The sequence below is a fragment of the Drosophila kikkawai genome, chromosome 3L (genome assembly GCF_030179895.1).
Source record: "Drosophila kikkawai strain 14028-0561.14 chromosome 3L, DkikHiC1v2, whole genome shotgun sequence".
Classification (NCBI taxonomy): Eukaryota; Metazoa; Arthropoda; class Insecta; order Diptera; family Drosophilidae; genus Drosophila; species Drosophila kikkawai.
In genome coordinates this window covers 16,437,383-16,464,444 of record NC_091730.1, presented here as the reverse complement: position 1 = coordinate 16,464,444, position 27,062 = coordinate 16,437,383, and the positions used below count along the sequence as shown (strand labels likewise).

Below are 27,062 nucleotides of genomic sequence, written 5' to 3'. Positions count from 1 at the left end.
GGGCCAAAAGATCATTACAAGTCATAAGAAGTGCCTCGCATTTGGCTTGATTGTTGTGTGAAACTTGGCGCTGCATACAAAATGAGGTCTAAGATGAAAAAAGAGGGGGAAAAACAAAAGGTTTTATGACCAGAAGGAGATGGGTTATTGCCTGGAAACTTTGTCTATATAAGGGGTTTTAATTATAACAAAAATATGGGGACATTAATGAAGTGTCAGTTGGTAGTTTTTTATTTAATTTGTAATTTATTTGATGGAAAAAGTAAAAGAAATTATTATTTCTTACAAAAAAAGCAAGCTTAGTGCCTTAAATATTTTCTCAAAAATCAAGAAAAATTATATCTACAAATTTCTGTGTTCTAAATATTTAGTTTATTATATTTACCTGTATTACTTGTTAAACATTTAATTTAAAATTGAATTCTTAATCTTAAAAACACCTTAAAATATCTTTCACTTATTTTTTTAAACCCAAATTTCTCTCACAAAATAGGGACAGGTGAAAACTTTCCACATCTCACCTTGGCCCGATGCCCAGAAAAGTGTTAAGCGTATCCAAAAAGATTTTCACTGCACCAAATACGATTTTCTATTTAATTCCTTTCTTTCACCTTTCGTTTTTGGGGGGAAACCCCCCAACTAATTTTTCTCAATGCTCCGTTGGCTTAATTAAGCCGAGGTCAGTCTGTACACCCGGAAGAAAAGAATCGCTTGAACCGGAAAAATCTTACATAAGGCTAGCTCTCTCCTTCTCTCCCGCGATCTTGACATCTCATCTCTCTTTACCATTTTCCCAGCGAGCTGTCAGAGGGTTGATTAAAATCTGCATTGGGCCAAGAGTTTTGCCTGGATTTGCATCGTCGCACTTATGCAATTATAACTGTAGGCAGGCCCAAGACAATGCCACAATTGCAATTTGTTCAATTGTCAGAGACGCTGAGAGATGTGGGGTAGAAATCTGTTTTTCTTTTTTTTTTTTGGGTTAATACATGCACAAGTGGAGTATGTATATCTCTGGCGGTGACGACATCACTTGAGAGTTGCCCAAGCAAACTGTTTAGGATTTGGTAATCTTCCGAATTGAATATCTTTCTTGCCTTGTCTTTTTTACGTACATATATATCTTGGCCACATTGATGAAGGCGTTGACTGGAAACAGCCACCTACAAGGCATCGTCGTGGCATAAACAAAACTACGGGCCAGGTGTCTGGCTAATAGAATGCATAAATAGAATCGGAGGGAATATAAAATGAAGCTGAAGTTGGCAGGAGTGGAGGAAGCTTCAGGTGTTAAGGAAATTGTTATTTTTATAAAATAAGTGGAATTATTTTATTTATATTTTTTTATGAAAGAATTATGTATTCCAGACTTCTTGGTTTAATAAAAATCTTGAGTATATATATATTTCTAGTATTTGTTTACTGGTATAATTATTTTTTTTGTTTTTTTATTCATATAAGAATTATTTCTTAATATTTTTAAGCCCTTGTTAATAATTCTCTTTATGACTGTATAGTTCTTAGAATTTTTTTGAGCTTAGTAATCAATGATCCTATATTTAATTCATTATTTTGACTAATTTTTAAACTAAAAAAATTCCAAATTTAAACACATTTACTTAAATCAAGGCTTAAGGCTTACAAATCCCGCTTTAAATCAATCTACCCACATTTTTTAAAAGCTTCATTCAATTAAATTCAATAAAAGTATGACTAGGCTTCCCTTCTCTCTACCTTTCCTAACAATTTACAATTTACTTGCCTCATTTATACCCTCACAAAAAAACAGTTTTTCCCTCAATTTAAAATAAACGTTTTTTTTTCGTAAACGTCTCCAAGTATTTAATTCGTTTTTCTTTCGGTCTACTTTAAGGCGCATTTGCATTAATTATGATAATTGCAACGTTTATGCATCACTTCGTCGAGTGTGGGTCTCTCTTTGTCTTTAAGATTTTCGATTTTTCGTTGGTTTCTGGGTCAACGCCACAATTTGGGTTAAAAATTGATTTTCGTTTATGGTTTTTAGTCGCATTTTTCGTATTATTCCTCAGTATCTTCGTATTCGTGGCGGCTCTATGCTTTTTATGTTGTGACGGGGTCTTAAGGTGGGCGTCAAAGGTGCCAGCGAAATTGTTTAATCGATAAGACAGACAGAAAGACCCTATGGCAGGTGGCACGAACTGCTAGACAAAAGCTCATTTTCAGTGGTATTTTGTATTTTATTTTTCTTTATGGGAAGTGGGTGCCAGAAGCCGTTTTTCTTTGCTGCTTTTTAGGTGATAAATCGATCGATGATGAGGTTTGTTGGAGGCTTAGTGATAAATATTTAGTAGGGGATTTTTTTAGGATATTTTAGGGGCTAAAAATGCTAAGGAACATTTTTATTAAATAAGGTTTTATTTGGTTATTTTTGCTAAGAATTAATTACTATAAAATATAGCTTAAAATACATAAAAATACATTTATAGTTTATCTAAGTAATCTTCTTTTAATAACCTCGCTTTAGGCCTTGTTCTAATGCCAGTCTATTTTATGCTGTAATTTTCCTACCTCCCAAGATTATCTTTATTTGCTTATTTTTCCCCCTCTTAAACTTCAGTTAAAATGTTGACTTTACATTCTCCTTATTACCATAACACTATTATCCTACGTTTCTTGTCGACAGCCCAAATCTAATAATAATTCGTTCTTTTGTTTTTCCTTTACTTCCAGGTAAGCACAACACAAACTACCTCAAGCACTTTTATCTTAACAATTCCGTGAGGTAAGTGTTAAAAACGAACCCACAAAAGTGTTGCTGGTCTTTATCTAAGCTGAAAATCGCCTCAAAGAATTGGCCATAATGTGAATTTATGTTCCCACACGAGTTCAGAAAAGAGGCGCCTTTGCTCTTTTGTTCGGGGGCGTGGCAGTGGGAGCAAAATCCTACGCTTTCCATTACGTCATTACGTTCATTATTTTATTTTTTTTTATATTATTTTTTTGTTTTTTTCGCACAAGGTTGTCCAAGGCAAACGGGGCGTTACATTAATGGGTAACTAGTCAAAAGCGAATCGAAACGAATCGGTTTTAGTTGAGGTTGAGGCTGCACTTGTTCCAGCCAACTATGGCCTGTGTTTCTTTTCTTGTCTTGGCCACAACAATTTATTATAAATAATGAGACAGTGGATAGTAGACGTGTGAATTACTGATTTTTCAGAGTTTATAGCTTTTGGCAAATCATCTTGAACTTTGGTATTTTGTAAAAGGAAGAGTTTAAGGAAATTGTTTTATATTTTTTAAGATATATATAGCTTTGATTATCAAATACATTGAACCAAGCCACCCCTATATACCTGTACCTAACTTGCCTTACTTTTCTAAAGTTTTTCTGTTTACAATTCGCTCGGTTGCTAGCCAATCTTATCGTACACCAACCTTAACTTACCTTACGATTCTTTGGAAGCGCTAAAAGCATTAGTTGCCTTGGCAACTATTATATGTATACAAAAAACAGTCAAGACCCAAACAAATCGGTATATATATAGTGGGATTTTAAAGGAGTGCTATATGTGCATATTGAATTAAAAACAAATAATGAATTCAAATTGCAATTGCGACTTCTCGAAAACTTTAATATTTCTACCAGTTACGGAGCTACTTCTTTATTTGTTTTGTCATCTAAATATTTGCTGAATTTTTGTGCTTAATTTTACAAATAAACAAAACATACATAAACATACGTATTTATATAGTAGAAAATCAAATATTGTTAGCTTTTAAACGTTTTCCAATTTGCGGGCTTTGGCGTTGATTAAAGAGTCTCGTTTAAACAAATGATAAAAGTCAATAAAAATGGCAAAAGTCTATGGACTTTTGTTCCATAAAGATAAGGAAAATGGGTGGGTATATGCGATTGTGAAATAAGTAAGGAATATATAAGAAATAGAGTAAATTTATTTGTAATTTTCAGATATAATTTTAAAGTGTGTTTCTTTAAAGCAAAAATTTTTTATTAAATATACTCAGCTAACTGTGAGTTTATTTAAATTATAAATATCTCAATGTATGTCAAGTAGGCTTTGGAATTTAATTCTTTTCAAATTAACCTAAAAAAAATAAAATAATTCATTTTAACTTCTACCATTCACCGGCAAGGATCTCCTGAGATTTTATTTCACAAACCCCCTTAAAAAACTCTTTCGGTAAATATTAAAATAGTTCATAGTATAAGCCCAACTTTGGTTAGTTATTAACTCTAATAGATCTGGCTTTCTTACGTAAATTTTCGGCATTTGCGAAGATGTCGTTGCCGCGTGTTTATTTCGACATTGCTGCAGGAGATGAAAAAATCGGGCGGATTGTACTGGAGCTACGTCCAGATGTGGTGCCCAAGACGGCAGAGAATTTCCGAGCTCTGTGCACTGGAGAGAAGGGTTATGGCTACAAGGGATCTCCTTTCCATCGTGTCATACCGAATTTCATGTGCCAAGGTGGTGACATTACCAGAGCGAATGGAACTGGTGGTCGTTCCATCTACGGTAACAAGTTTGCCGATGAGAACTTTGAGCTGAAGCACACGGGCCCGGGTATCCTGTCGATGGCCAATTCTGGTGCCAATACCAATGGATCCCAGTTCTTCATTTGCACTGGGAAAACCACTTGGCTGGACAATAAGCATGTGGTTTTTGGCAAGGTTGTCCAGGGCATGGATATAGTCCAGAAAGTGGAATCCTATGGATCGAAGAATGGAAACACAAGCAAGAAGATCGTAATTGAAGACTGTGGGGCTCTTTAGGAAGGGAGAAAAGTCATCTTCACTATCTTGAATATATAATTTCTTTTTCAAATAAGATCAAAATCACACTTATTACAAAAGCACTAAATATAAATGTCACGATATACTCGAGCAGATACACGAATTTCAAAATTATATTACACTAAACAAATTGAAAAAAATATATACATATATTGAAAATGAATATTTCTATTAATTTTAGTTTAAAAAGCTTCAGGTCTCTTCCCTAAAATATAAAAAAAAAGGTTCCACTTGGCGTTTACTTAATATTTACATTTTTAGTCTTTCAAAGTCTTGTTCTCTTCTTAATCATGTTATTTATATTTTTTCTATATATTTTATTAGAATTACAACTCTTTCAAATGCATTCCATTGAATCATCTGAAGTACTTATTTTCCTGACTCATTCTACTTTTGATTTTTCTTCCACATTACATTTAATTGACTCAATTTGGTTCAAGTGATGCTCGGGCATATGTCGCTTTTGATTCCTTCCACTCGATTCTGCTTGCTTTTGTGTCATTTTCCTTGCCCCCTTCGTATTTTTTTCCACTTTACCCCATGCATTTTGCAAAAAAATCTATCAAAAACACTAGGAAAAAACAGAACTAAATTTTTAAAAATTGTTATATGGAAAAATGAGTCATAATATATATTTTTTTAAATATTATTCTAAATTATATTAACATTTACCACTAATTCTGGATATACCATCTAAACATTTTAAAAACTAAAGCAAAATTGCCTAAAAATGATTTTTTAAAGCCATAATAATATACGAAACTAAAATAAAATTAGTTAAAACACATTTTCTTTAACATTATTTCCCATTTATTTTTCCCAGTGCTTAGAATTTCCCTTTTGGCAATACGAATTTCCAGCACTACTAAGTCGAATTAGTCGCATTTTTCTAGTTTGCCATTGCCTTTGTTTTGCCTTTGCTTTTGGGGCTCTCTGTTGTTTTGGTTTGTTTTGTTTTTCCCCCTCTTTTTTCTCCCATTTTTTTGGACACCCAAAACAAGTCGCGGTCGCTGCCGGCGTCGACGGCAGCGCCAGCTGAGGCAGCAGCGACTGCTTTCCGCTGCTTTTTCGCCGCTTTTCTCCCTCTCAGATTGCATTTAACTCTTGCCGCGTGCACAACACGAAAAAACGCGGAGCAGCGAAGCGAACGGCCGCGGGCTCTCTTCGCTCTCTCACGACGCCCTCTCGCGCGGGTGGCTTGCGTGCGGTTTGTTGTTGTTGTTATTGCAAAGGAAAATGCAAAGGAAAATGCAGTTGCAGCTGGCGCTGCCCTCGTGAAAATCCAACAAAAAAAAAGGTTGAAAATTAAGTTGAAATTCAACTAAAATTACCTTCGTTTCGTCGCGAGTGTGTGTTAATTTTTTGGTGTTTTCCTTTTATTTTTTATCGATCGAAATCGTTTATCAGCTGTGTCAGGTGCCCGCTTTGGCTCATTAAACGATTATTTAATATGAAAGCAAAAGAAACAACAGCCCCTTGCCTTAATTATATATTATATGGCGTCTGTTGTGAGAAATAAGAAACCTTAATCAAAGTAAAACCCCTCTTTTCCCATTTCCATGGCCTCGGGGCGAATATTGCTTGATTGATCTTAAATTGAAAAGTGCGGTTGAATAAGTCTGCCGAGTGTTTTGTGGAAGAAAAAAAATATATATGGAAATCAAGTGTTGCATAAAATTGATAAACGATGAAATTGATGATAAATGAAAGAAAATAAAAAATATATATAAAATAAATAACACAGAAGCGTTAAGCGATGGTTTGATATGAGGCATTGTAAATTGATAAAAAAAACTGTGGCAGTTATGGATGGACAAAAAGGCAGATAGTGAAGAGAATAATAGTGAAAAAATTACTCAAAATTAAACTAGATTATGAACTAAAGCTAGTAATAATTAGGGTTTTAATTTCATGAATTAATAATTAAGCTTTCGTAAAAAGTTTTTGGTTTTTTTTGTTGCAAACTAGAATATACAAATCGAAAAAAAAACCCTGTTTAATGTACAAACTTAACATGAACAGAAATTTAAGCAGTATTTAAAATCACTTAAAATGCAGTCTAAAAGTATGCAACAAAATATTGAAAAACAAAATTTATGGCCATTTGTGATCAGTAAAAAGATCATTGCTTTTTTTTTAATTGGATTTTAAGTTAAATTTTCAGTTTTAATTTCTAAAAACCCCTGATATAATAATTTACCTATTGTTAAAGGTTTTCTAAAAAAAAAACCTTGAATTAGCCTAGCTTCAAGTTCCTCCAAAACAAAACAACACCTGCTGTACCTTCCTCTCTTAATACCTCTTACTTAGCATTTTCCATTAATTTTCCACCGTTAAGTTTTGCTAAGAAAATATTCTTTCATTAGTGGATGGCCCGTCAATTAGTAGGCATATATTTCTAACGGCAAACAGCTCGTGGCGGACAGTCAGACGAAGAAAAAGAAGAAGACAACGGACCGGAACTGAAAAATAACATAAAAACCAATAAGCAAAGGCAACAACAATAACTGAAAACCAGAAGAAGAACGGAAAATCCGCTGATGACATCAACAAAACCAAGGGGGTCCCGTTAATTTAGCTTTTCGCTTTTCCTTTTTATTTTTTGTTATTTTCATGGTTCGTGTCCATGCTTATATTCACTTACGCTTTTGTTTGTAATGAAAAATTAAGTAAGAAATAATATGGAAAGGGATTTTTTGGGAGGGGTTCTTAGGTCATATATGTATACAAAAATTCCTGTTAATTATGCGCTGTTCGTGAGTCAAAGACCATATGTTCACCCTCGTACATATGGCGAAAAAGTTTTCTTTTTCGGGGGATCGCTCTTGCTGCTGTCATTGCTCTTGTTTGTTGATTATTATTATTCTTTCTTTCCTATTTATAAAGATTACGCTCTTTGAGCGGCTTTTGTGCCTGCTCTTATGCTCAGATTCTCTTTCTTCGATTGCCTCAGTTTATTTTTTGCCCCTGAATTTTCTGGTTCATTCAGTTTGCTTTTCGCGTTTCGCGTGCTTTAATCGAATTTTCCCCCGGCTTCCTCTGTAATTATTAAATTTAAATAAAATATTTAAAATATATACAAAACGGTTAAAAATTATGTGAGAGAAATGTGGAAAATGTTGTGTAAATATTGGAGTGTTTAAACGATTCAAAAATCGCGAAAATTCGAGTAAAACGAATATATTTAAAAAAAATATCTCAAAAAAATTTTAAAAAATTACCTAAACCTTGATAAATAAAAACATTATCTAAATATTTAATGATAAGATAATTTTTCATATATTTACACCGCTCAAAAACTCTTTCAAAATTCTCTAAAAAAATGCTTAAATATTCCACATTCCTGATAATATATATTTTGCTCAATCATTGTATACATTTCTGACGTTTTCGCTTGCCTTACTTTGTTGCATGGAAAATGCACAGCAGAGGTACAAAAACAAGAAAAAAATAATAAAATTTGCATTTAATGAGCTCCTCTTTATATTTGCTGCATCTCTTGGCTTTTCTTCTCTTTTCTTCTCCTTTCATTGTATGCAAATCTTTTGTGGAATTCAATTTTGTTGAAGAGCAGCTAATGATAATTTTCTTTCATGCTTTGTTTTTTATTGCCAGCCAGGCACATATGAGGCAGCAAATTGTTGAAAGATATGGAAATCTCAAGAGACTGAGCTGACAAAAAAATAAAGAAATTAAAAAGAGAAATTACTTTATTAAAAAATAGAGTTTTTAATTGATTTGGCTTAGATAGAATTTGAAAAGTAATGTTGTAAAGTAATTGTAAAATAGTTTAAATTCTCTAAACAATTAATTTAATGAATGAAAATTATTGGAAAATATTTTGTATAACCTCTACATTGATTAAAATATTTTTAAAATGTTTTGTTTTTATTTAAAATATTTTCTGTATTAAAAGTCGCTTCTCTAAGCCCATTAAAATCGTTATCAGTATTATACAGCTTTAAATTTGGCCCTCAATTTGACCTTTATTTATATGTGTGTATTTATTAAGCTTTGACAAGGGCACTTGCCTATAAAAGTGACTTTGATAAGACTAAATGAATGTTTAGTCTGCTAGAATTCTAAAATTAAAATAGAAAAAAAACCAAGTAAAATATTTCAAACTTAGCCAGCCATTGCATTTTCTTGGTAATTAGATACTTGCTCAACGGTCACAGTCAAAACAAAAGAAAAGCCTGGCAAACGGAGAGCTAAATATGTAAATTGTTTAGACTTTTGTCTAAGAACTTGCCTTGAGAAGTCGGCACAAAATTCATTTAACGCTCTGCTGCCAGTACAAAATATCGAAGAGAGAGAAAAGAGGGTTGGTTGGGTCTTCTTTTTATAATGAATAGGTAACTAACTGTGACTGGAATATGTTTATATATATTTTTTATACAAATATAATATATATTTAATACTTAAAAAGAAAAATTTAGAAACAGGAAAATACCTTTGTTGAGGTAGATCACTTTTGTGACAGCCAACAGCTGTTGTCAGTCGTGTTTTTATGTGTCGCCTCTTTCTAGTTTTTATAGCTCCCTCTCTTTCGCTTCTCCTTCGGGCTAAGAAATGGGGTTAGCATGTTGTTTAAGTTTCACCTTTTAGTTCTTTTGTCTTGACGGGGGCGAACGTTGCAACGACCAAAAGGTTTATTGCCATGTAAAATGCAACAAACAGAAGAAATAATTGCAAATGCAAAATGCAAAACACTGCGCCAGGAAATCGAGGTTAAATGGGGGTATAATTGGCAAGAATTTTGTTGGCAAGTTGGTATAGTTTTAGGAAGAGTAGTATATAAAGTTATTTTGATAGAAAAATGTAGAGGATATACATGAAAAACTCTTTAATTTCCTAAATATCCCAGGAATTTCTGTATTCCCTAAAATTCTTTCCACCTTTCTATATATATACCTAACACCCTATCCCAACTCTACCACAAAATTTCAAGCTATTTATGCTTAAACAAGTCTTATCTTTATGGGACCACATAAACGCTTTATCTGAGAACACATAAATCTTAATAGTTCCGGGACCGGCGCGTGTGCATCCATTATATGGTAGATCCCCCCATCTGAACCCCAAAAAAACATTCCTTGACTGGAGGCGATGAAAGATGCAATGCGATGCCTCATAAAACGTGTCTGCTACTGCATAAAGATCTGGAAATATTGCAGTTTGAAAAATAGAAAATGTTATTTCACTTACTTTCAATTTTCATTGAATTTTCCAAACCTAAACAAGTTGCTCAAGATGTACAGTCTGGATTGTTGTCATTTTCAGTTGTTTAGTAACCAAAGTTGTTTGGTGAAAGTTGTTGTTTTTAATGTTGTTGTTCGTCAGGCTTCATTGACAAAATTGTCTAGAGATCAATGAGTCTTGTGGTCAAGTTTAGTGAGCTTCTGTTTTGTAGGATTTTACGATTGATAAATGAGTTTTATATATTTTTAGATTGAAACATTAGTCAGAGTGGAAAAAACATTTGTCTGGGTGCAAGTATTAGTAATATTACACATTTTTATGTATAGTTTTTCCTCTGCTGTTCTCATTTCTTAGCTGGCAAAAAAATATGAGTAAAACAAATAAATTCAAATTTATTTTGACAAGCCACTTAAACCCATTTGACATTCGAGCAATTGTGCAGAATCGTAGCTTATTCTGCTGTCTCTCTTAATTTTTTGTGTGTAATTCCTATTTCTTAGCGCTTGTGAATCACAAAATTTATTATAAACAATTTACCCCAAGATGAAAAACTCAAATTCATGACACATTTTGCTCGGCATTATACATTGAATCATCCAAAGTCTCAGAAGAGAGAGAGAAATGAACAGCCAAGACGGTATCTGAGTTGATTATGCAATTCTTTTGGTTACGGCAGAAGAATTGCATGCACCAACAGTTTTTCCTCCTCTTGGGTTATTTGTTTTTGCTGTTTTCCCTCGTTTTATCTACACGAAGTTCATCAATTCAACTAGGAAATTAAACTCAGCCAGAAGCCCTGAAGAAAAACCAACCAAACTCAGTCGTGTAGAAAGAACGAGACTTGGTTTGGGAGGAGAGTGGCGAAGAATTGCTAGAGCCAGAGACTATCTTGGTCGGTTCTTTTGTTTATTTTTTTTTTCTTTTGTTTTTGCCGGCGAACATTTCCTGCATGAAATACAGAAAAATTCTTTATGGCTTTTTTCCCATTCTTTTCTCTGCCTTTGCTCTGCTTTCTACATTGTAACCCATCTTATGCCCAATCTAATCCGAATTCAAATCCAAAACAATTACCCTTCAATTTGTTAAGAATTGTGCTAAAGGCCAACAAGAGATACAAAGGCGGAAAGAATCATTTGCTAAAGCTTCTATTTATTATTTCTTTGCATAATTCGCTTTGGTGCTTGGGGAAATGTAAGTTCTTTTGTTTATTCGATGAACTTTTCCGGGAGATCAAGAAACTCTTTTTTGGGTAAGGAAAAGTAGAAGAAAGAGAGGGAGACAATCTTGGAGCAAAGATCTGCAGAAGAATTGTTATGTTTGCAAGTATTTCTAGCAAAAATTCTGTGAAAAAAGGGGTTTCTTTAAAATAAATATAGGAAAAAGTACAAACCGTTGAATAAATAAACAGATTTTATATAAAAAGTTTCTAAATAAATAAAAATAGCCAAAAAATAAACATATCAAACCGTTCCAAGCTACAAAATCACACAAATAAATAATAAAATAAATAAACAATAAAATAAAACCATGGATTCCATTTAAATTAATCTAAAAATACTAAATTTATTTATAAAATATTCCCTTTAGCCAGAGCCAAGCCTAAATATGCCCAGAAAAGTGCCTTAAAAATGATTGAGAGTTAAGAAAACTCAAGTGAACCCCAAAATATCTGAATAATGTGCCTACAAAGTTAAGACAAAACACAGTCTTCCCACTCAAAAGTATATAAAAATATCAAAACAAGTGAAAATAAAGTGTAAAAACATACAAACCGCCCCCTAAAACCAGTGCCACGCCCCAGTAAAACCATTCAGCCAAAAAAAAAAGAAAGAACAAACGTGGAAGAAAAACTACTAACTAAAACCATGAGTAGTCAACCTGCCAGCCAGCCCGACAGTATCGACTTAGCCTATGATATGTGGGCGGGCCAGTTCGAGTTTGTTGGACCCACGACACCTCAGCAACAGAGCAACAGGAACAACAATCTGAACAACAAGTGCAGGATCGGAGGAGCCCAGCAAAACCATCGGAAGCTATCCACTGATAGTCTAGAGGATCTGAATCTTAGCTTCAACACAAGTGCCTCTCAGAATCCACTGAGCAACGCTTATAGCTTGGGTGTTGGTAAACACCATCCACCCATACTGATCGATCAGGAGACCTTCCTTAGCCTTAATCCAGCGGATTTTGAGGATATTGTGCCATCGAACTCGGAACCCAGTTCTCTTGTTTTCATTGAAAACAAACTGGAGACGAACAATAATAACAACAGCCTGGAATCGAACAACAATAACCATATCAATCATAACAACAATAAGATTTACAATTTGGAGAATTTAACAAGTAAATTCAACAACAAGACCAACAACACCAACACCAACGGTTTCAAATTGGAGAATCTAAAGAATTTCAAGAACAAACTACTCTGTGATTTTGAGGAAAACAGCAACGGCGGCAGCGGAGGAGGAGGAGGAGTTGGTGTTGGTGGTGGAGGATCAGGAGGATCCGGACCTGGAGGCATGATGAACGGGGCTCTCAGTGCCGAAATCTGCGATAATTTCAATGAGCAAGTAAGCTGGTTTATACATTCCCCCGATTAAGGGGTTAATTTCATCTAAAGTTCAGGGTTCATTTGGCAGTCCCCCACTTTATTTTTGTACCTAGCATGTCATGACATTAGTATATAGTATATTGTGAATTACAGTACCTGTGGCCTGTCAATAATGTCCAGTTCATTAGGTATATAAGCATATATAAGCAGCAATTGAATGCAATTTGCTTTAGTCTAACTTGAAAAGGCCGCAAGTTCAACTGTTTTGCTCGTGGAAAATTCTATTTAAATTTGACAGTTTAATCGGGGAAAACCTTTTTAAAGAAAATCAATATGCTGGAGACAAATGATGTGAGTTGTTGAAAGGAAATTTAATGTTTCAGTGTTTAAATAAATAATAAATTACAAAAAGCTGCAGATATAGAGATAAAATGTTAAGGATACTTAAATAAATACAAATCTAAAGCTAAACCTGTCTTGAAGTAATCTTTGAAGAGCCAAAAAATTTTTTTAAAAATACAAAACATTTATTTAGAATAACTTATTATTAAAATTTAAGGCATATTTCACTTAAATTTCCAAAAGAAACTTATGATAAATAATATTTCAATTGTAATTTCAACCCTAGACTTTGCTCACCAAAATGTTTCCACCTTTCCAAATATTTTCCCCACTCTGTGAACTTTTGTTTACAATTTCCTTGACATATTTACCTTTTTCTCAACGCTGAAAACTAAACCAAAAATAAAATTTCAAAGTCGAAAAAGTCTTGTTATGTTTGCCTTATAATTTGGCAGACATCTGCTGACTATAAACAAAATATATACCATATATTCTTTTCGTCAAATGAGATCATCAGTCACAAATCATCAATGAGAGAAGAAAAGGAAAACAGACGTATTTTCAGAAATTAGTAGTTGAAGCTAAAACTAATGATACCACAGAAAAAAAATTAAAAGAAAAAAAACTGTAACAAAATTAATGATTAGTTGTGAAGGGAAAATGTGTCAACGAAAGTAACAGAAGCAAGCTCATGTGGAGAGGAAAAAATTAAAAAGAAAAAGCACCAAGGAACGTTAATCTCTAAGGCGATTGCTCTAGTTTGAGGGCAGAGAAAAAAAGAATAGAGTCTTCATTCCCAGCATTTTATGTAACCAATTATAAAGCTTAGTATTTCCACTTCTGTGCCGACAAATGGGAGTCCAGAGATTCCAATTATCAGCGCCTCTTTGCCGGAGGTCAGCATCTGGGCTTCTGTAAAGCGATATTTCTCCAGCGGATGCTAGATTTGTTTACTATATTCGAATGGGGAAACTCATTTGATAAATGTAACAATTGCTGAAGGGAGGAAGCATTGTGAGTGTGTATGTTGCAAGCTAAGATTTTCGTTTTTGGGGTCAAAGCTAATGCTGATTATAATGTCTGGGTGTTCAAAGTTTTTTCCCAATTGTTTTTCAGGGCGTTATTTATGAGCTGTTAACGAGGAAGTTGATTTCTTTTTTGTTTTAAGAAATTAAGAACCTTGAAAATAAATGGGAATATATATTGAAAGGAATTATATAAGCTATTTTATTTATTTCCAAATTATTTTGTATATATCCTTTTCCCTTTTACCATTGATTTTAATATAAATTAAAATGAATATTTAAATGTAAATACCTTTTAATCTATCCTATCCCTCAATTCTTTGTTGACACCTTGTTCTTTTTATAGTTTCTTTTTCCCCTAATTTTCCCCCAATTTTCCTTATTTTACATTATGTTTTTCTTGCTACCTTTATAGTAGCCAAACATCTGTTGCATATTTCCGCACTTGTCATTAAAAATTTCCCATCATTCAGTCGCACCTGTCGTGCCTTTCAGCTTGTCAAAACGAGACTGGAAAAATCACAGGGCCACCAAAGAGGTCGAGGGGCTGTTAATGACCTCGGGGAAGACCTTTTTATGGCGGAGAAAAAAAAAAGAAAAGAGTGACGCATGAAAAAAATCTATAGTAGCCATAAATCTCGTATTGTTTTTGGGTACCTTAAAAATAAAAAAAAATAATTAAAGGTAATTTCTTTCTTGTATCTTGATTTTTTGTTATAAAATATTAATTTTCTGCTTAAAAATATTCATGTAAAATATTTATTTAAATATAATTTATAAAATAATATATATAAAATTATATTTAGCAAATTAATAGGTCTTATTAATCTAGCAAAATGTTTTCAAAAGTATTTATTATTATTTTGGAATGCCACAAAATTTTTTTAAATTGTTTACCGGGTATTTCATAGTCTCAAAGTTCTTCTTTTATATTTTTCTCTACTCAACTCCTCGTCACTTGTTACTCAATTTGTCTTACACTTTTATTGTTTTCACTTTATGCCCTCGGCAACATTTTATTTTTATGGCTTTCTGTTTTTTTCTTCTTCTTTTTTTTATATTTTTTGTTGCTGTTGTTTATTTTACGTTCACACCGAAACGGTTTCTGAATGAGACGCGACTTGTGTTTTTTCGCTGCTATTTGTTCTGCCCCTCTCAGTCTTTGTCGTCTCTATTTTTTTCAGCAGAATTCGGCAGTAAACATTTAATTTAAATTCTAGTTTCTATATAATATGCTTGGCTACTTTTTTTTTGGCATGGTTCATTGTACACATACCCGCAGTCCCTAATTGAGACCCCTGTCCATATCGTACTTTGCCAGTTGACTCAGCAGGCTTATTCTTCTCTCAGTTTCTCCGCCGGTCTTTCTCTCACTCTCCAAACGGTTCTACATTTCGATTCCCTCGCGAGTTTTATTTGTTTTTGGTTTTTGGGGGCCCTAGGCCCCAGTACTTGCCGCGCCGCCTTTGACGTCGATTGTGTGTTCGTGTGTGCTCTTTCCGCGATCTAATACTATATAGTGTCATACACTCTGTAAATCGGGCAATAACAAAACGTATAGAAAATGTCAACTGGCCAGCAAATTGCATTTAATTAAGCCTAATTGAACCCTATGCTGCACAGTTGGAGAGCTATTGAGGCAGCGACCCAGAATGAAAGGCACTTGCCACAAAGCTATTTGAACTTTTCAATTACATTTTTGCGAGCTTAGGAAACAAGAGGGTGCTATAAAAATGTTATAAGCAAGAATGTAGTATACTTATTTATTAGTTTATTTATTTATTTTTATACTAAAACACGCTCTGATCACGGAGTAATCTCAAAAATATATATAGATTTACTTTACATAAACTTTCTTGCTGGAATACTTGTAATAAATATATTATTTATAATATAAATATTATTAAACATGCAAAATAGCCCTGCTATTATCACAAATATACAGACTTTCTGTATTATTCACTCATCTTGCACATTTCTTATCTCCAAGAGCAGGCTTCTTGCTCATGCTCTCAGTTTGAATGCGTTTTTAAATCTGTGTGGGAGTGGGTCATGAGTAATTGTGCACAAAAAAAAAAACAGCAGCCATCCCAATCTGTAAAAGCGAAAACAGATTTTTTGCACATGCCAGCAAATAGTTAACCGAATGTTTGAACGCCTTCTTCAAAAGTGGCTGGCACACGGGGCGTATGCTCAATATTCATGAGATTCATATGGGCAAGGCATGCCAAATGACACTTGTAAACAAAACTAAAGAAACTTAATTATTTCTTGCATTTAGCAACGTTCAATACTAATGCATAGGCTTCCTTATTGTGCTGACTAGTGTAATTAACAGCATTTTCTGTGCGTTTTGAAAAAATATAACAAGCTGTCTCGACAGTTCTGCTTCGACCATCAACTGAGCAAAGACTGAGCGCTATGAGGCACAAATAATTTGAATTTTTCTCAAAAGAAGACGTGAAATATGTGTGGAAAATAAACATAAACTCGGCTATATAAATATATACATATCTAGATAGGCAAATGTATGTGAAATATCCCATGGCTGATGTGCAGTTGGTGAACGATCTGCTACTCGATTTGCGGCACATGAAAAACGATTGTGTTAGTTGTGTCTTACAAGAAACCTTAAAATTTAATTTTATAATTTATTTATTTGTATTTTGTTTATTTTTTCAGCTGGAATTGCTGCAGCGCAAGGTTGAGGATCTATCGGATACACAGAATATAGCCGAGGATCGGACAACACGCACCAAAACCGAATATGCAGTGCTCCAGGCGCGATATCATATGCTGGAAGAGCAGTACCGGGAGGTATGTATTATAAGCTTTAAGATTTATTTATAAAAACTATAATAATTATATAAAATTCCCTAGTCCGAGCTGCGTGCCGAGGAGCGTTTGGCCGAGGAACAGAAGCGTCATCGCGAGATCCTGGCCCGCGTGGAGCGTGAAGCCTCGCTGCAGGATGAAAACTGTCAAATGAAGATCCGTGCCACTGAAATCGAGGCTGTAGCTTTGCGTGAGGAGGCCGCCCGACTGCGTGTCCTGTGCGACAAGCAGGCCAATGATCTCCACCGCACCGAGGAACAGCTAGAGCTGGCCCGCGATCAGATTGCCTCCCTGCAGCAGGAGCATGAGGAGCAGGCCTTGGCGTTGCGTCAAAACGAGTTGGCCAAGAAGTCAGCCGAAGAGCTAATGCTGGAGCTGAGCCGAGAGCTGCAAAAGGCACGCGAGGAGAGCGGAGCTAGGGCAATGCCTACAACCTCGCCGGAGAGCATAAGACTGGAGGAGCTGCATCAGGAGCTGGAGGAGATGCGCCAGAAGAATCGAAGTGAGTTTACTTAGTAAATAGAAATTTATAATGAATTTTAATTAAATTTTATTATATATATTACAGCCCTTGAAGAGCAAAACGAGGAGCTGCAGGCCACAATGCTCAGCAACCAGGCCACCATGCTGACCAATGGCGTGGAGCAGGGTCGCCATTTGCTTAATGGAACCCTCAATAGTTTGGCCCAGGAACTGGAGGAGATGTCACAAGCCCAGGTGTGTAGCTTAAGACCGATTTTAGACCTCTCCCGCTTATGCTTTTTAGTATAGTCCAAAATCCATCATCCAAACACAGTCTAGTTACACACAATACGCACAGTCACCGCAATAGAAAACCCCAAGAAGACGCTAGTAGAAACCCTAAAGTACCTGCCCTGCATTTAATTTTTGAAACTTTATAAATATATATTTTTTATCCATATTTAAAATGACATTTATTGTATTACAGGATTCTGTGGATTCAGCCACATTAGCATCCTTAAGTCAGGTAATGCTTCAATCACGCCAAAACCACAAAAACAAAACAGAAAAACTTATGATTAAAACACGGTTTCGGAGCTATTGAGCACGCAAAGCAGTTTTCAACTTGCAACTAAAACTTAAATTTAAATCTAAATCTAAATTTTACATTTTAAAATGGTTCATGGTCTTCTAATTTATCAAAAACTCATCCAGGACATTTTTAACATTCATTTCATTATGTGTATATATTAAAAAACTCTTTAATCTCTGTTTAAATATATTTTAATATTTTATAATAATTAATAATAAAAATATATTTTGCAGCTGCAACAGGCCTTCCAGGAAAAAGAGGATGAAAATGTTCGGCTAAAGCATTATATCGATACAATCCTACTCAATATCGTGGAGAACTATCCTCAGCTGCTGGAGGTCAAACCCATGGAAAGGAAGTGAGCGTTAGGAGCAACCCCAATGCCACCTTACCACCTAACACTAAACACTAAACACTAAACTAACTAAATAATACCTTTATGTTAACTTTTTAAGCTAAACTTTATATATATATACATGTATTTATGCCTTACATTTAAGAAGTAATTTATTTTATAACAAAAATTATTGTACTCTTTTTTAAAAAACCAAAACAGAACAACACTGAAAGAGAACACAAAGATTGTATGTCAAAAAGAAGAAGATCCTTAAATGTTTTGTAAAAAGTGAGAGAGCCTGAAATTCTGTAAAATGTATAACTTGAGTCTTGTATAGTGAGTGTTAACCATAAATCTTGTTAGTTTATAAGTCTTAAATGCATGTTTATTCTTTACACAACAAAAAAACTAACTAAAAATGGAGACCCATTATTTTATCTCTGATTGAAATTGAAGAACTTTTATGAAGTGTTAATGTTTGTTAGGAGTTTAATTCCAATTTTGTTGATTTAGAGCAGCTGAGAAGGTTTTTAACTGGAGTTTTTTACATATTTTTAAAAGTTTAAATGATATTTTAACACATTTTTGAAGTTTCACTTGAAAAATCTTCTTAAGTTTGCCCCTAAAGTAGTTATCAGAAAAAAAGATTGATCGAAGAAAAATTTGCGTTTATGGTATGGACAATCCCAGGATATGCAGTCGGTGTTTTAGTTTAAAGTGGATCTTACATATACTATATATACTATATATTTAAAACATAACTCTCAAAACATATGTCAATGTATAGCACAGCAGTTGAAACTTAAACATACTCTGAATATATATATTTATAAATAACTGAACATTAAAAGGACGTAATGTGCAAACATTTAGGGATCCAAGGTCTCTTTTGTTTTGAAAATGCGATCCCTAATAGTCTAACTCCAGCGGTCAACCCTAAACTATAGCTAAAATATATATATATGTTAGTAACCCAGCAAAGTTAAGATTCAAAAAGAAAACATTAATCAAAATTTGATTGCCTTAAACAAAGGTTTTTAAAGTGTTTTAAGGCCTAGTTAAACACTTAATATAGAAAAGAAGTCCATAAATTTTAATGACATACTAAGTAAATGTGAAAAATAACATGGAATTTTTAAAATTAATTTACAATACGCAAAACTTATGTCAAAATAAAAACGGATAAATATTTTATAAAAAATTAAGTGACCAAGCCTCTTCTTTTTTTTGGTGCGGCCCTAAAACCAAAGCGTTTTGCTAATTGAATGAAAACCCGTTCCAAGACAATGCCTCAAATGAATGCAAATTTATTAAGGAAGCGGCTGGATGATAACTGGTTCAGAATATTGCGTAAGATTTTAATGATTTTCAGATTGTTATATAAGAAGAGTTGATCTCAACTCAAAAGGACAGAGAAGACATTGGAGTTGAAGTTGCAAAATGCTCAAGACTTGTTATCCTTTGGCCGCAGGTGGGACAAGGATGTCATATTATAAATAATATCCAAATATCCTTGAGAGTTACTACTAAAATTGCTCATAATTTCTTTCAGTGCTGCTGTGTGTTGTCTTCGCCACAGCGCAGGTTGTGCCAAATACAGAAATCGGTCGCATTACCATCCAGGTGCCGTTGCTGTCTAATGGAAAGCCAGTGATCCTTAACAATCAGGACAGGGAGGAGGTGGCCACTGTGGAGGAGATTAAGCCGGGAAAGGTCCATGTAGTCCAGGAGGTGGTGGTGCCACCCACGGTTAAGATGGAGAATAAAGTACGGATGGCAAGATCTGTTTCGAGCTCTGGAGGATATAATCATGGCATACCCAATCGTGGCATCCCAAACCATGGAATACCTAACCGTGGCATTCCGAATGACGGAATCCCCAATCCTGGAATCCCTAACCATGGAATCCCCAATCCTGGCATCCCTAATCATGGAATCCCTAACCGTGGCATCCCGAACGATGGAATCCCTAATCCTGGCATCCCCAATCATGGCATTCCCAATCCTGGCATCCCTAATCATGGAATCCCTAACCGTGGCATCCCGAACGATGGAATACCCAATCCTGGCATCCCCAATCATGGAATCCCCAACCCTGGCATCCCCAATCATGGAATCCCCAACCCTGGCATCCCTATACCCGATGCCTCCGAACTCAAGCCAGTTGCAGTGATGCCACCAAGTCCAACCACTACATCGCCTTCGGCCATAACCAAGCGAGTACCAACCAGGAATTGTCATCACCTGCTAATGGGTGGTATGACCACCATGTCCCCCATGGACACAATGGAGCCAATACCCCCGCAGTCCATGGAAAATTGCGATGAGTTGTGCACCAAGCACGAGTATATCCCGGTGTGCGCCCACAATGGCTTCTGTGTCCACGAGTTTGCCAATCAGTGTGTGATGGACACATACAATTGCCGGCATCGTGAGGCGACCTTCCGGGCAACGGACGAGGATGTCTGCCGGCTGGGAGTTTGCATGAGGCGTTGCAAGGAGGAGGACCTGAAGCTTTAAGATCATCACTCTATAAATTCATATTATTTTTAAATTTATCCTATATCATTTTTATATAAAGAAACGTACATCAAGTATATTATTTAAAGAAGATTTGGATTCATTGATTTTATTATGGAGAAAAGTTTACTTAGTCTTTGATTATATTTTTTATATCTCTTCCATATCCCCTTGTTGGTGTCAAGTGTCAAGGTCCTACACATGTTCCAATTACAAAAAACACTGCCTGCCTGAGGCTACAAATGTCACACTTTGTAAACCAAAGAATTTTCCTCGTTTTCCCCCAGTTTAAAGCTCATCCACTCTGTGGTAGCATTACGTTTTTGGCTTATGCCACGGTGGCTGGATGCTCCTGAATGCATTAATTAAATTTAATTAAAATGTGTCAACTGAGCTTGTCATAACAAATTCGTCTCACATCTGAGTAACAACCCCATTTTCAGCCCCTTGTGTGTATATGTAGGTGGAATGGCTCATTAAAAACTTTTATGCTGATGAGATGGCGAAGGCTGTAAGAGCCTGGCCAAAAAGTGTGGCCAGGATAAACATGTACCTAGGTAGGTATATGGGAATGTGTACCTTCAGTTAATTAGAGGCATAATAATGCAGATACACACTCTGTTTTTCGACAGGTAATTGAAGAACACTTGCAAGGACATCATTTGACTTATCTTTCCCAATTTTTGATAATATAATGTTGCTTTTGTAAACTTGTAGAATTTTTCATTCAATGAATGTAAGACTACATTTTAATTTAAATAATATTTAAGATTGCATTTATAAAATAAAATATTTTATTTGTATTTTTGGGGTTTATTTATTTGTAAGTCTCCAACCTCTCCCTTGAAAACCCTTTCACAAGCCAAACTCTTTGAGATCCGACTCCAGGCACAGTGGCTGCCATTCCTTCATACACCTGTGATCCTCTACGATTTCAAACATTTTCTGGGGATTGCGGCAATTGTAGGCTGTCATGGCACAGCGACTGTCGAACTTTAGCAGGCACTGTCCATTGGTGGCGCACACAGAAGGATCCTTTTCGGGGCAGAAAAAGTCGCATTTGTCCTCAATTTGAACGGAGTAAACCCTTTTTCCATGCTGATCAATGCTCAGACTATTGCCACCCGACATGGGCATTACTTTAGCAGAGGCATAGACAGTGAAAACTTGAAGGAAAATTATAAAAAAATAACTTATTAAATTATTAAATGATATTTTAGCCCACAACTTACCCAGAAAGATGAGCACAAAGGACTTCATTTTGCTTAAAGTGTAGAATTTTCAGGCGGAGACTGTTGGTGTATTTTTTTTACCTTGCTGTTTTCGCAGCAACTGTAAAACTGTTGATTTTTCCAGCGACTGTTTTTGATTTTATATACCCAACAAAAGCTTTTGGTTTCGCCTGCTCTGCGGTCTGTCCTTCCTGATTCCCTGCATAATCTCTTATTTTAACACCTGCCAGAAAGATATTAAAATGCATCGTCACCATCAGCATTATCATCATCATCATCAGAAGCAGCAGCAGCATTCAACAGCTTTGACTGTCATTTGGCTGTCATTTTTATTCTTATCTGCCTTGTAATTAAACGTTACGCCCTTGCCAAAAATAAAGCAATAAAAAATTTGCATATTTTTTATTTAGCTTTTTTGTGTGGCTTTTTATTTTGGTTTTTGTTTGGCTGGCTTTTACTGTCGGTTTCGCCTAAAAGTTGACTTTTAATTGTGTGGATTTTTCTCTTGGTTACGGGAAATTCCGCTTAGCTGGAAAGGCGGCGCTAAAATTCATAATGAAACCCCACATTTTCTTTTTATTATTATAATTTTAAAAACATTTAAAGACCTCAAATTATTTAAGAATTTAAGAATAATTAAGAATAACTAATACAGTAAAAAGGAAAACAAAATATTGTTACGTAAAAACAAAAATATAATTCTTTTTGGCAGAAATATATAATAAATCTGTTTATAAATGACAATTTTATATATCAAATTAGGATTTTTCCTATTATCTAAAATTTATAAACATTTTTCTGTTATTTAAAAATTGTTCAACATTAATTATAGGTTAATTTAAACTTTTCTTATACTTTTTAAATATTTTATATATTATATATTTCTTTAAATATACAAATCAAGCATGTAAAGGCTCTTGATTTTATTTCTTTTTTGTCTTATTTTAGCTGCCTAAATAAATAATTTCTTAACGCTCACCAAAAATATCTCATAATTTTCAATATTTAAATATTCTTCAATAAGGAAACGATTAAGTTAAGTCTTTCCCTAACACCTTTCCCGCACCTTTCCTTGTAAATCCAATTCTCAGCTCACCGGTCCGTTCAAGCGCAACAGAAGCAGACAGAAAAAGAAAGACGGAAAACCTGTTCCCCAGCTCGTGTGCCGAGAATTAACATAAAAACCAAATAATAACATGAGCAAATGTTATTAAACAAATCGCTGGCAAACCTGGTGACGTTTCAGAAGCCTTTATAAAGGGCTTACAATTCGGAGAAGAGTCACAGAACGCCTTTTGGGAGTTAAGGAAAAGGAACACAAGTGTGGATTATAAGCAATAACATGAAAGTTATCTTAATTATTGGTAAGTTTTAACCTAAATTCATTAATTAATTATTTATAAAGTCAACTAAGAACTAAAGCTCTGGGTTTTCCTTAAACCAACATTTACTAAGTGAATCCTTGACTTTCCAGCAGCCATTCTGTCGCTGGGACAAGCCGCAGAATTGCCCCAGACCACAGAGACCACAACAACCAATACGGTGGGAGGGAAGCCCCAGGTTCAGGGCCAGACAGAGCTTCCGGTGCATATCCAAAACCTGACAACTAGCCACATCAATCAGGTGCTCCAGCATGTGAAGAACAAGAATTCCAACACATTGACCGGAGCTATAGGTGGAAGTACCTCTGCAGGCAGCTGGAGTGGAAGTGGAAGTGGAAGTTCCTCCGCTGGGAGTTGGAGTCAAAGTGGGAGTATCAATGGCGCGCCAGTGGTCAAGCCCTATCCAGATCTCCTTCCACCATTGGCACACTCTGGTGATGTCCCTCCCCTTGCCATTGTTGACCGCCCAGCGTCTGCATCTGCGGTGCAATCTGGCCTACAGCCGGTGCAAGCTGGCCATCCACAGGTGAGAACGGTGACCAACCATCAGGCCATCGGTACATTGATTCATCAGGGCAGGCCGGTGGTGCAAAATAAGGTGGTAATGCCGCCAGTGGGGCTGGTGGTGCACCCGTTGCTCGGTAACCAAGAACCCATTGATGTGGCCGAAAAACTGCAAAAGCTACAGCAGCATGTTGCCAAGGTGATGCAACAGGCCGAAAAACACATTCCTTTGGCACTTCAACAAGCCATACAAAAGAAGAGGGAACAGCAGGCGCAGAGGGAAAAAGAGGAACTGCAAAAGGACAAGGACAACAATAAGGACAAAGAGGTTGTAGGAGAGCAAAAGGAACAGCAGGACATTGAACACAACCCTGGTAAAACCGGTCGGGCCTTGGTTATTCCACCAAAAGTCTCGAATATAGTCAACCAGGTCCACGCCCACATACCCCAGCTGCTGGCCCATCATCGCGAGGAAATCAAGCTGGGAAAATGCAACTTTGAGTGTCCCCGTCAGGCCCTCAACATCTGCGCCAGCAATGGCAAGTGTGTGGTCAATTTTCCGGGCCAATGTGAGCTGAGCCAGTGGAATTGCTTCAACACCAAGAATGGTAAGGATTTTGTAAATATTTTATTTGTATAAATAATATATTAATTTATTTTATAAAATTTTGTTTCTTAGTTTTCCACCAGGTGCACGATTCAGAGTGCCAAAATACCATTACCTGCTATCAAAAGGATATGATGTAAGGAAATGCTTCTTGGGGAGAATAAACAAACAAATTTATCTGCAAAATATAATTAAAATTCAATAAAATATTAAATTCTTTAAAATAAAGTTCAAAAACTACACTAAAATAACTTTCTTTTAAGTGCAAGAACTCCAACAATTTCCCCTCCATTTCCACACCATTTTCCCCATCTTCCACGAAGCTTTTCAGCCTGACATTTTATCTTCACTTTCGCCAAACACTTTTACAATTGTCAAAGGAATCCTTGACGTGGTCCCATCTGCTACTGGCAGAGCCAAGCGATTGCGTTGCCTGCAATCATCCAATTTGTCAAAATGGCTTATTAACGGATTTTCGGCAAAAGCCGCATAAGAACGCGCAACCAACGCTTCAGAGTTGGGCTCAAATAAATGTCATTACCATTGATTTGCCAATACAAATGCCAGAAATGCCACAGGGAATGGGGCTTTGGCTTTGGTTTCGGCTTTAGCTTTGAGAGCTTTGAGATTGGGAGCCTGGCCAAAAGTGGCATCGACAGCTGGCCAACATGTTGGCTGCGGCTTATCACTGGAAATGTGGCCACATGTAGCTGCGATGGCGGGCTGGAACCGGAGACCAGTTACGAGTGTCAGACTGGATAACTCCTATGCAAATTGCCTTTTCGACCAATTAAAAAGCACTTTTTGGCCTGCAAAAAAAAAAAAAAAAAAACAGGGGGTTCAAGGGAAGTTCACCAGCATTTTCTTTTTTTTTTTCTTAATTTTTTGTTTGTATTTTTTGGGTTATCTTTGGAAAAAGATTACTATCTTCCACATTGTGGGGCACCGATCTGTTTTCCCCAACCTATATTTAACATACATACTATACTCCTTCCACAACTCTTAACTATGCTTTGCAGCATGCGGAATCTACGACATCTATTCGCCTTTTGGGGCCCATAAATTTTCCACTTTTCTCTAGCCGCAATTCCCCCGGGAAGTCCCGTCTTGGACCTAGTCCTCTGCGATCTTCTCCTCTCTCGAGTTGTTCTACAAATGTTTGACTTAGTTTCGCCTCATGCTGCGTGTCTGGACTTTAGTGCTACGTTTTCGGTCTGGACTGGCCAATGCCACGCATGCGTCTTGGCCAATTCTAGAGACCTGGCTTAGAGCCCCCTTCCCCCCCTTTTGCGCGGCACAAAAAGCTCCGTTAACTCGGCCGCCGCTTGCTTATCTCAGCCAAAGGCTTTGGCTAGGATTTGGCTTTGGTCTTGGCCAGTTCCTTCTTTAAATGCACTAAGAGGAAAGTTAGGGGAGTTTTTTTAATTTTTTAAAATTACATTTTAGGGATTGAAGGAACATGTTCGTTCTAAAAGTAAGGGGGCATACAAATTTTTAATTTTATAAAGTAAGTTTAAAGTTAGAATACATAATTTGGAGACTTCTCTGATCAATGTTTCTCAACATATTCCCAGAATTTATTTGGGTGTTGCTCAACACGTTCTTAAGAATTGTCAACATTTTCTTCTGCTTTTCCGCTTTTTATTTAATATATAATAGACAAAGGGTAATAGCCATGTTGATCTTACTTTTTTACTCTTTATTACTTTTTGTTTATTTATTTATTTATTTTTTTTTCAATTTTATGCATCTCTTTTTTCCACAGTGTGAGTAGGCCGGCCTCTTGTTAATGCCAAATGCGTGAGTTGAGGGCCGTACCGCATTTGATGGCTTGGATAGCTTCAGCTGCCGCTCTAGCTCCTGCTGCTGCTCCTGCTCCTGCTTTTTCTCCTGTTTCTGCTTCTGCTAGAGACTCAGCTCCTCTGGTTGGCTCTACAGAGTCCAGCCAGAGCGGAAATGCAATTAACACTTTGGGCCGTAATTGCGTGCCAAATGCATTTCGCTTGCTCTGTGGCCAGTCCACATGGGCAATGGCCAGTCCAGGCAAGTAGTGGGCTGGACGGGAATCACCAGAAATATACGCTCCAACTTAGCTGTCTTGTTTTGATTTGCTTGGCTCATTTGCAAGAAATGTGACCATAAATCAATTTGGAAGCTTTGGATTAGTGTACCCACCGGGGGAGCCTTTCTCCTGGTAGCTCTCTCTCTTCTCCCTGTGGTTATATGGGGAAATCTTAGAAGTTAGGGGAATAAAAAGGGTTTAGGCATTGGGCAAATGGGCCTAGAGGCAGCTGGAGAATTGCTTGGAACTCTGGAACTTGTTAGGAGAAATGGAATTTTATTTTGGGTAAGAATTTACGAATCTTAAGGCTGTCTCTTGAATAGACTTTTTATGAATTTTCAGAGAGTTTACGAGGTTACTTCTTCGTATTATAAAATTATCCCAATAACTTATCTTAATTCCAACCAAATATACCCGATTTTCACGTCAAATTTGTTAATTCTCCTGGTGGAAAAATTTCCATTTCCAATAATCTCACATTAAAAGCAACCATTGTCTTTGTTTTTCATTTAAGTGAAATTAATTGAGTAATTTAATGCAAAATGTTTGCATCATACCGGAGGAAACGGAGGAAGGGAAAGAAATAAAAAACGATTCCACAAACAAGATTC

At 35.8% G+C, this 27,062-nt stretch overlaps 5 protein-coding genes across 18 annotated transcripts in view; 4 read left to right on the top strand and 1 right to left on the bottom strand.

The window, feature by feature from the left end:
- Positions 1 to 19,349, top strand: part of nuf (rab11 family-interacting protein nuf) — a 53,366-nt gene extending 34,017 nt beyond the window's left edge. For 5 of the 12 annotated variants that reach the window (XM_017167471.3, XM_017167468.3, XM_070286031.1 and 2 more), the window contains 5 exons: positions 16,601 to 16,735; positions 16,799 to 17,255; positions 17,322 to 17,470; positions 17,703 to 17,741; positions 18,041 to 19,349. In XM_017167471.3, the coding sequence (XP_017022960.1) occupies positions 16,601 to 16,735; positions 16,799 to 17,255; positions 17,322 to 17,470; positions 17,703 to 17,741; positions 18,041 to 18,169 (909 nt within the window). In that variant the 3' untranslated portion in view covers positions 18,170 to 19,349. Of the gene's footprint in view, positions 1 to 11,587; positions 12,571 to 12,734; positions 12,903 to 16,329; positions 16,526 to 16,600; positions 16,736 to 16,798; positions 17,256 to 17,321; positions 17,471 to 17,702; positions 17,742 to 18,040 lie in introns of those variants that run through there. The other 7 variants (XM_017167472.3, XM_017167470.3, XM_017167467.2 and 4 more) reach the window with 6 other exon arrangements.
- LOC108075170 (peptidyl-prolyl cis-trans isomerase) lies at positions 4,025 to 4,961 on the top strand. 3 transcript variants are annotated; one of them, XM_017167477.3, is made up of 2 exons: positions 4,025 to 4,184; positions 4,245 to 4,961. In XM_017167477.3, exon 2 carries the CDS (start codon positions 4,283 to 4,285, stop codon positions 4,775 to 4,777), a length of 495 nt encoding a protein of 164 aa, XP_017022966.1. In that variant the 5' UTR covers positions 4,025 to 4,184; positions 4,245 to 4,282; the 3' UTR covers positions 4,778 to 4,961. The 3 variants fall into 3 exon arrangements, with proteins under 3 accessions (XP_017022966.1, XP_017022969.1, XP_017022968.1); XM_017167480.3 differs by having other exon boundaries at positions 4,036 to 4,184; positions 4,283 to 4,961; XM_017167479.3 differs by having other exon boundaries at positions 4,088 to 4,184; positions 4,229 to 4,961.
- A 207-nt stretch (positions 19,350 to 19,556) lies between the features above and the next one.
- LOC108074966 (uncharacterized) lies at positions 19,557 to 20,669 on the top strand. The gene is made up of 2 exons (XM_017167199.2): positions 19,557 to 19,615; positions 19,697 to 20,669. Exons 1-2 carry the CDS (start codon positions 19,585 to 19,587, stop codon positions 20,662 to 20,664), a joined length of 999 nt encoding a protein of 332 aa, XP_017022688.1. The 5' UTR covers positions 19,557 to 19,584; the 3' UTR covers positions 20,665 to 20,669.
- An 836-nt stretch (positions 20,670 to 21,505) lies between these two features.
- Positions 21,506 to 27,062, bottom strand: part of LOC108074967 (uncharacterized) — a 65,401-nt gene continuing 59,844 nt past the window's right edge. Inside the window, exons 2-3 of the mRNA XM_017167200.2 lie at positions 21,897 to 21,965; positions 21,506 to 21,830 (exon numbers count right to left, since the gene is read on the bottom strand). Of these exons, the coding sequence (XP_017022689.1) occupies positions 21,520 to 21,830; positions 21,897 to 21,924 (339 nt within the window). The 5' untranslated portion in view covers positions 21,925 to 21,965 and the 3' untranslated portion in view covers positions 21,506 to 21,519. The remainder of the gene's footprint in view (positions 21,831 to 21,896; positions 21,966 to 27,062) is intronic.
- On the top strand, positions 23,150 to 24,565 carry LOC108075136 (uncharacterized). Its single transcript, XM_017167420.2, has 3 exons — positions 23,150 to 23,260; positions 23,374 to 24,390; positions 24,462 to 24,565. Exons 1-3 carry the CDS (start codon positions 23,239 to 23,241, stop codon positions 24,527 to 24,529), a joined length of 1,107 nt encoding a protein of 368 aa, XP_017022909.1. The 5' UTR covers positions 23,150 to 23,238; the 3' UTR covers positions 24,530 to 24,565.

Excerpts from the sequence above, each read along its gene's own strand:
- LOC108075170 (XM_017167477.3), top strand. The coding sequence starts at position 4,283 with ATGTCGTTGCCGCGTGTTTATTTCGACATTGCTGCAGGAGATGAAAAA.
- LOC108074966 (XM_017167199.2), top strand. The coding sequence starts at position 19,585 with ATGCTCAAGACTTGTTATCCTTTGGCCGCAG. Across the intron at positions 19,616-19,696 it reads TTGTTATCCTTTGGCCGCAG|TGCTGCTGTGTGTTGTCTTC; the intron begins GTGGGACAAGGA and ends AATTTCTTTCAG.
- LOC108075136 (XM_017167420.2), top strand. The coding sequence starts at position 23,239 with ATGAAAGTTATCTTAATTATTG. Across the intron at positions 23,261-23,373 it reads GAAAGTTATCTTAATTATTG|CCATTCTGTCGCTGGGACAA; the intron begins GTAAGTTTTAAC and ends ACTTTCCAGCAG. Across the intron at positions 24,391-24,461 it reads TTGCTTCAACACCAAGAATG|TTTTCCACCAGGTGCACGAT; the intron begins GTAAGGATTTTG and ends TTTGTTTCTTAG.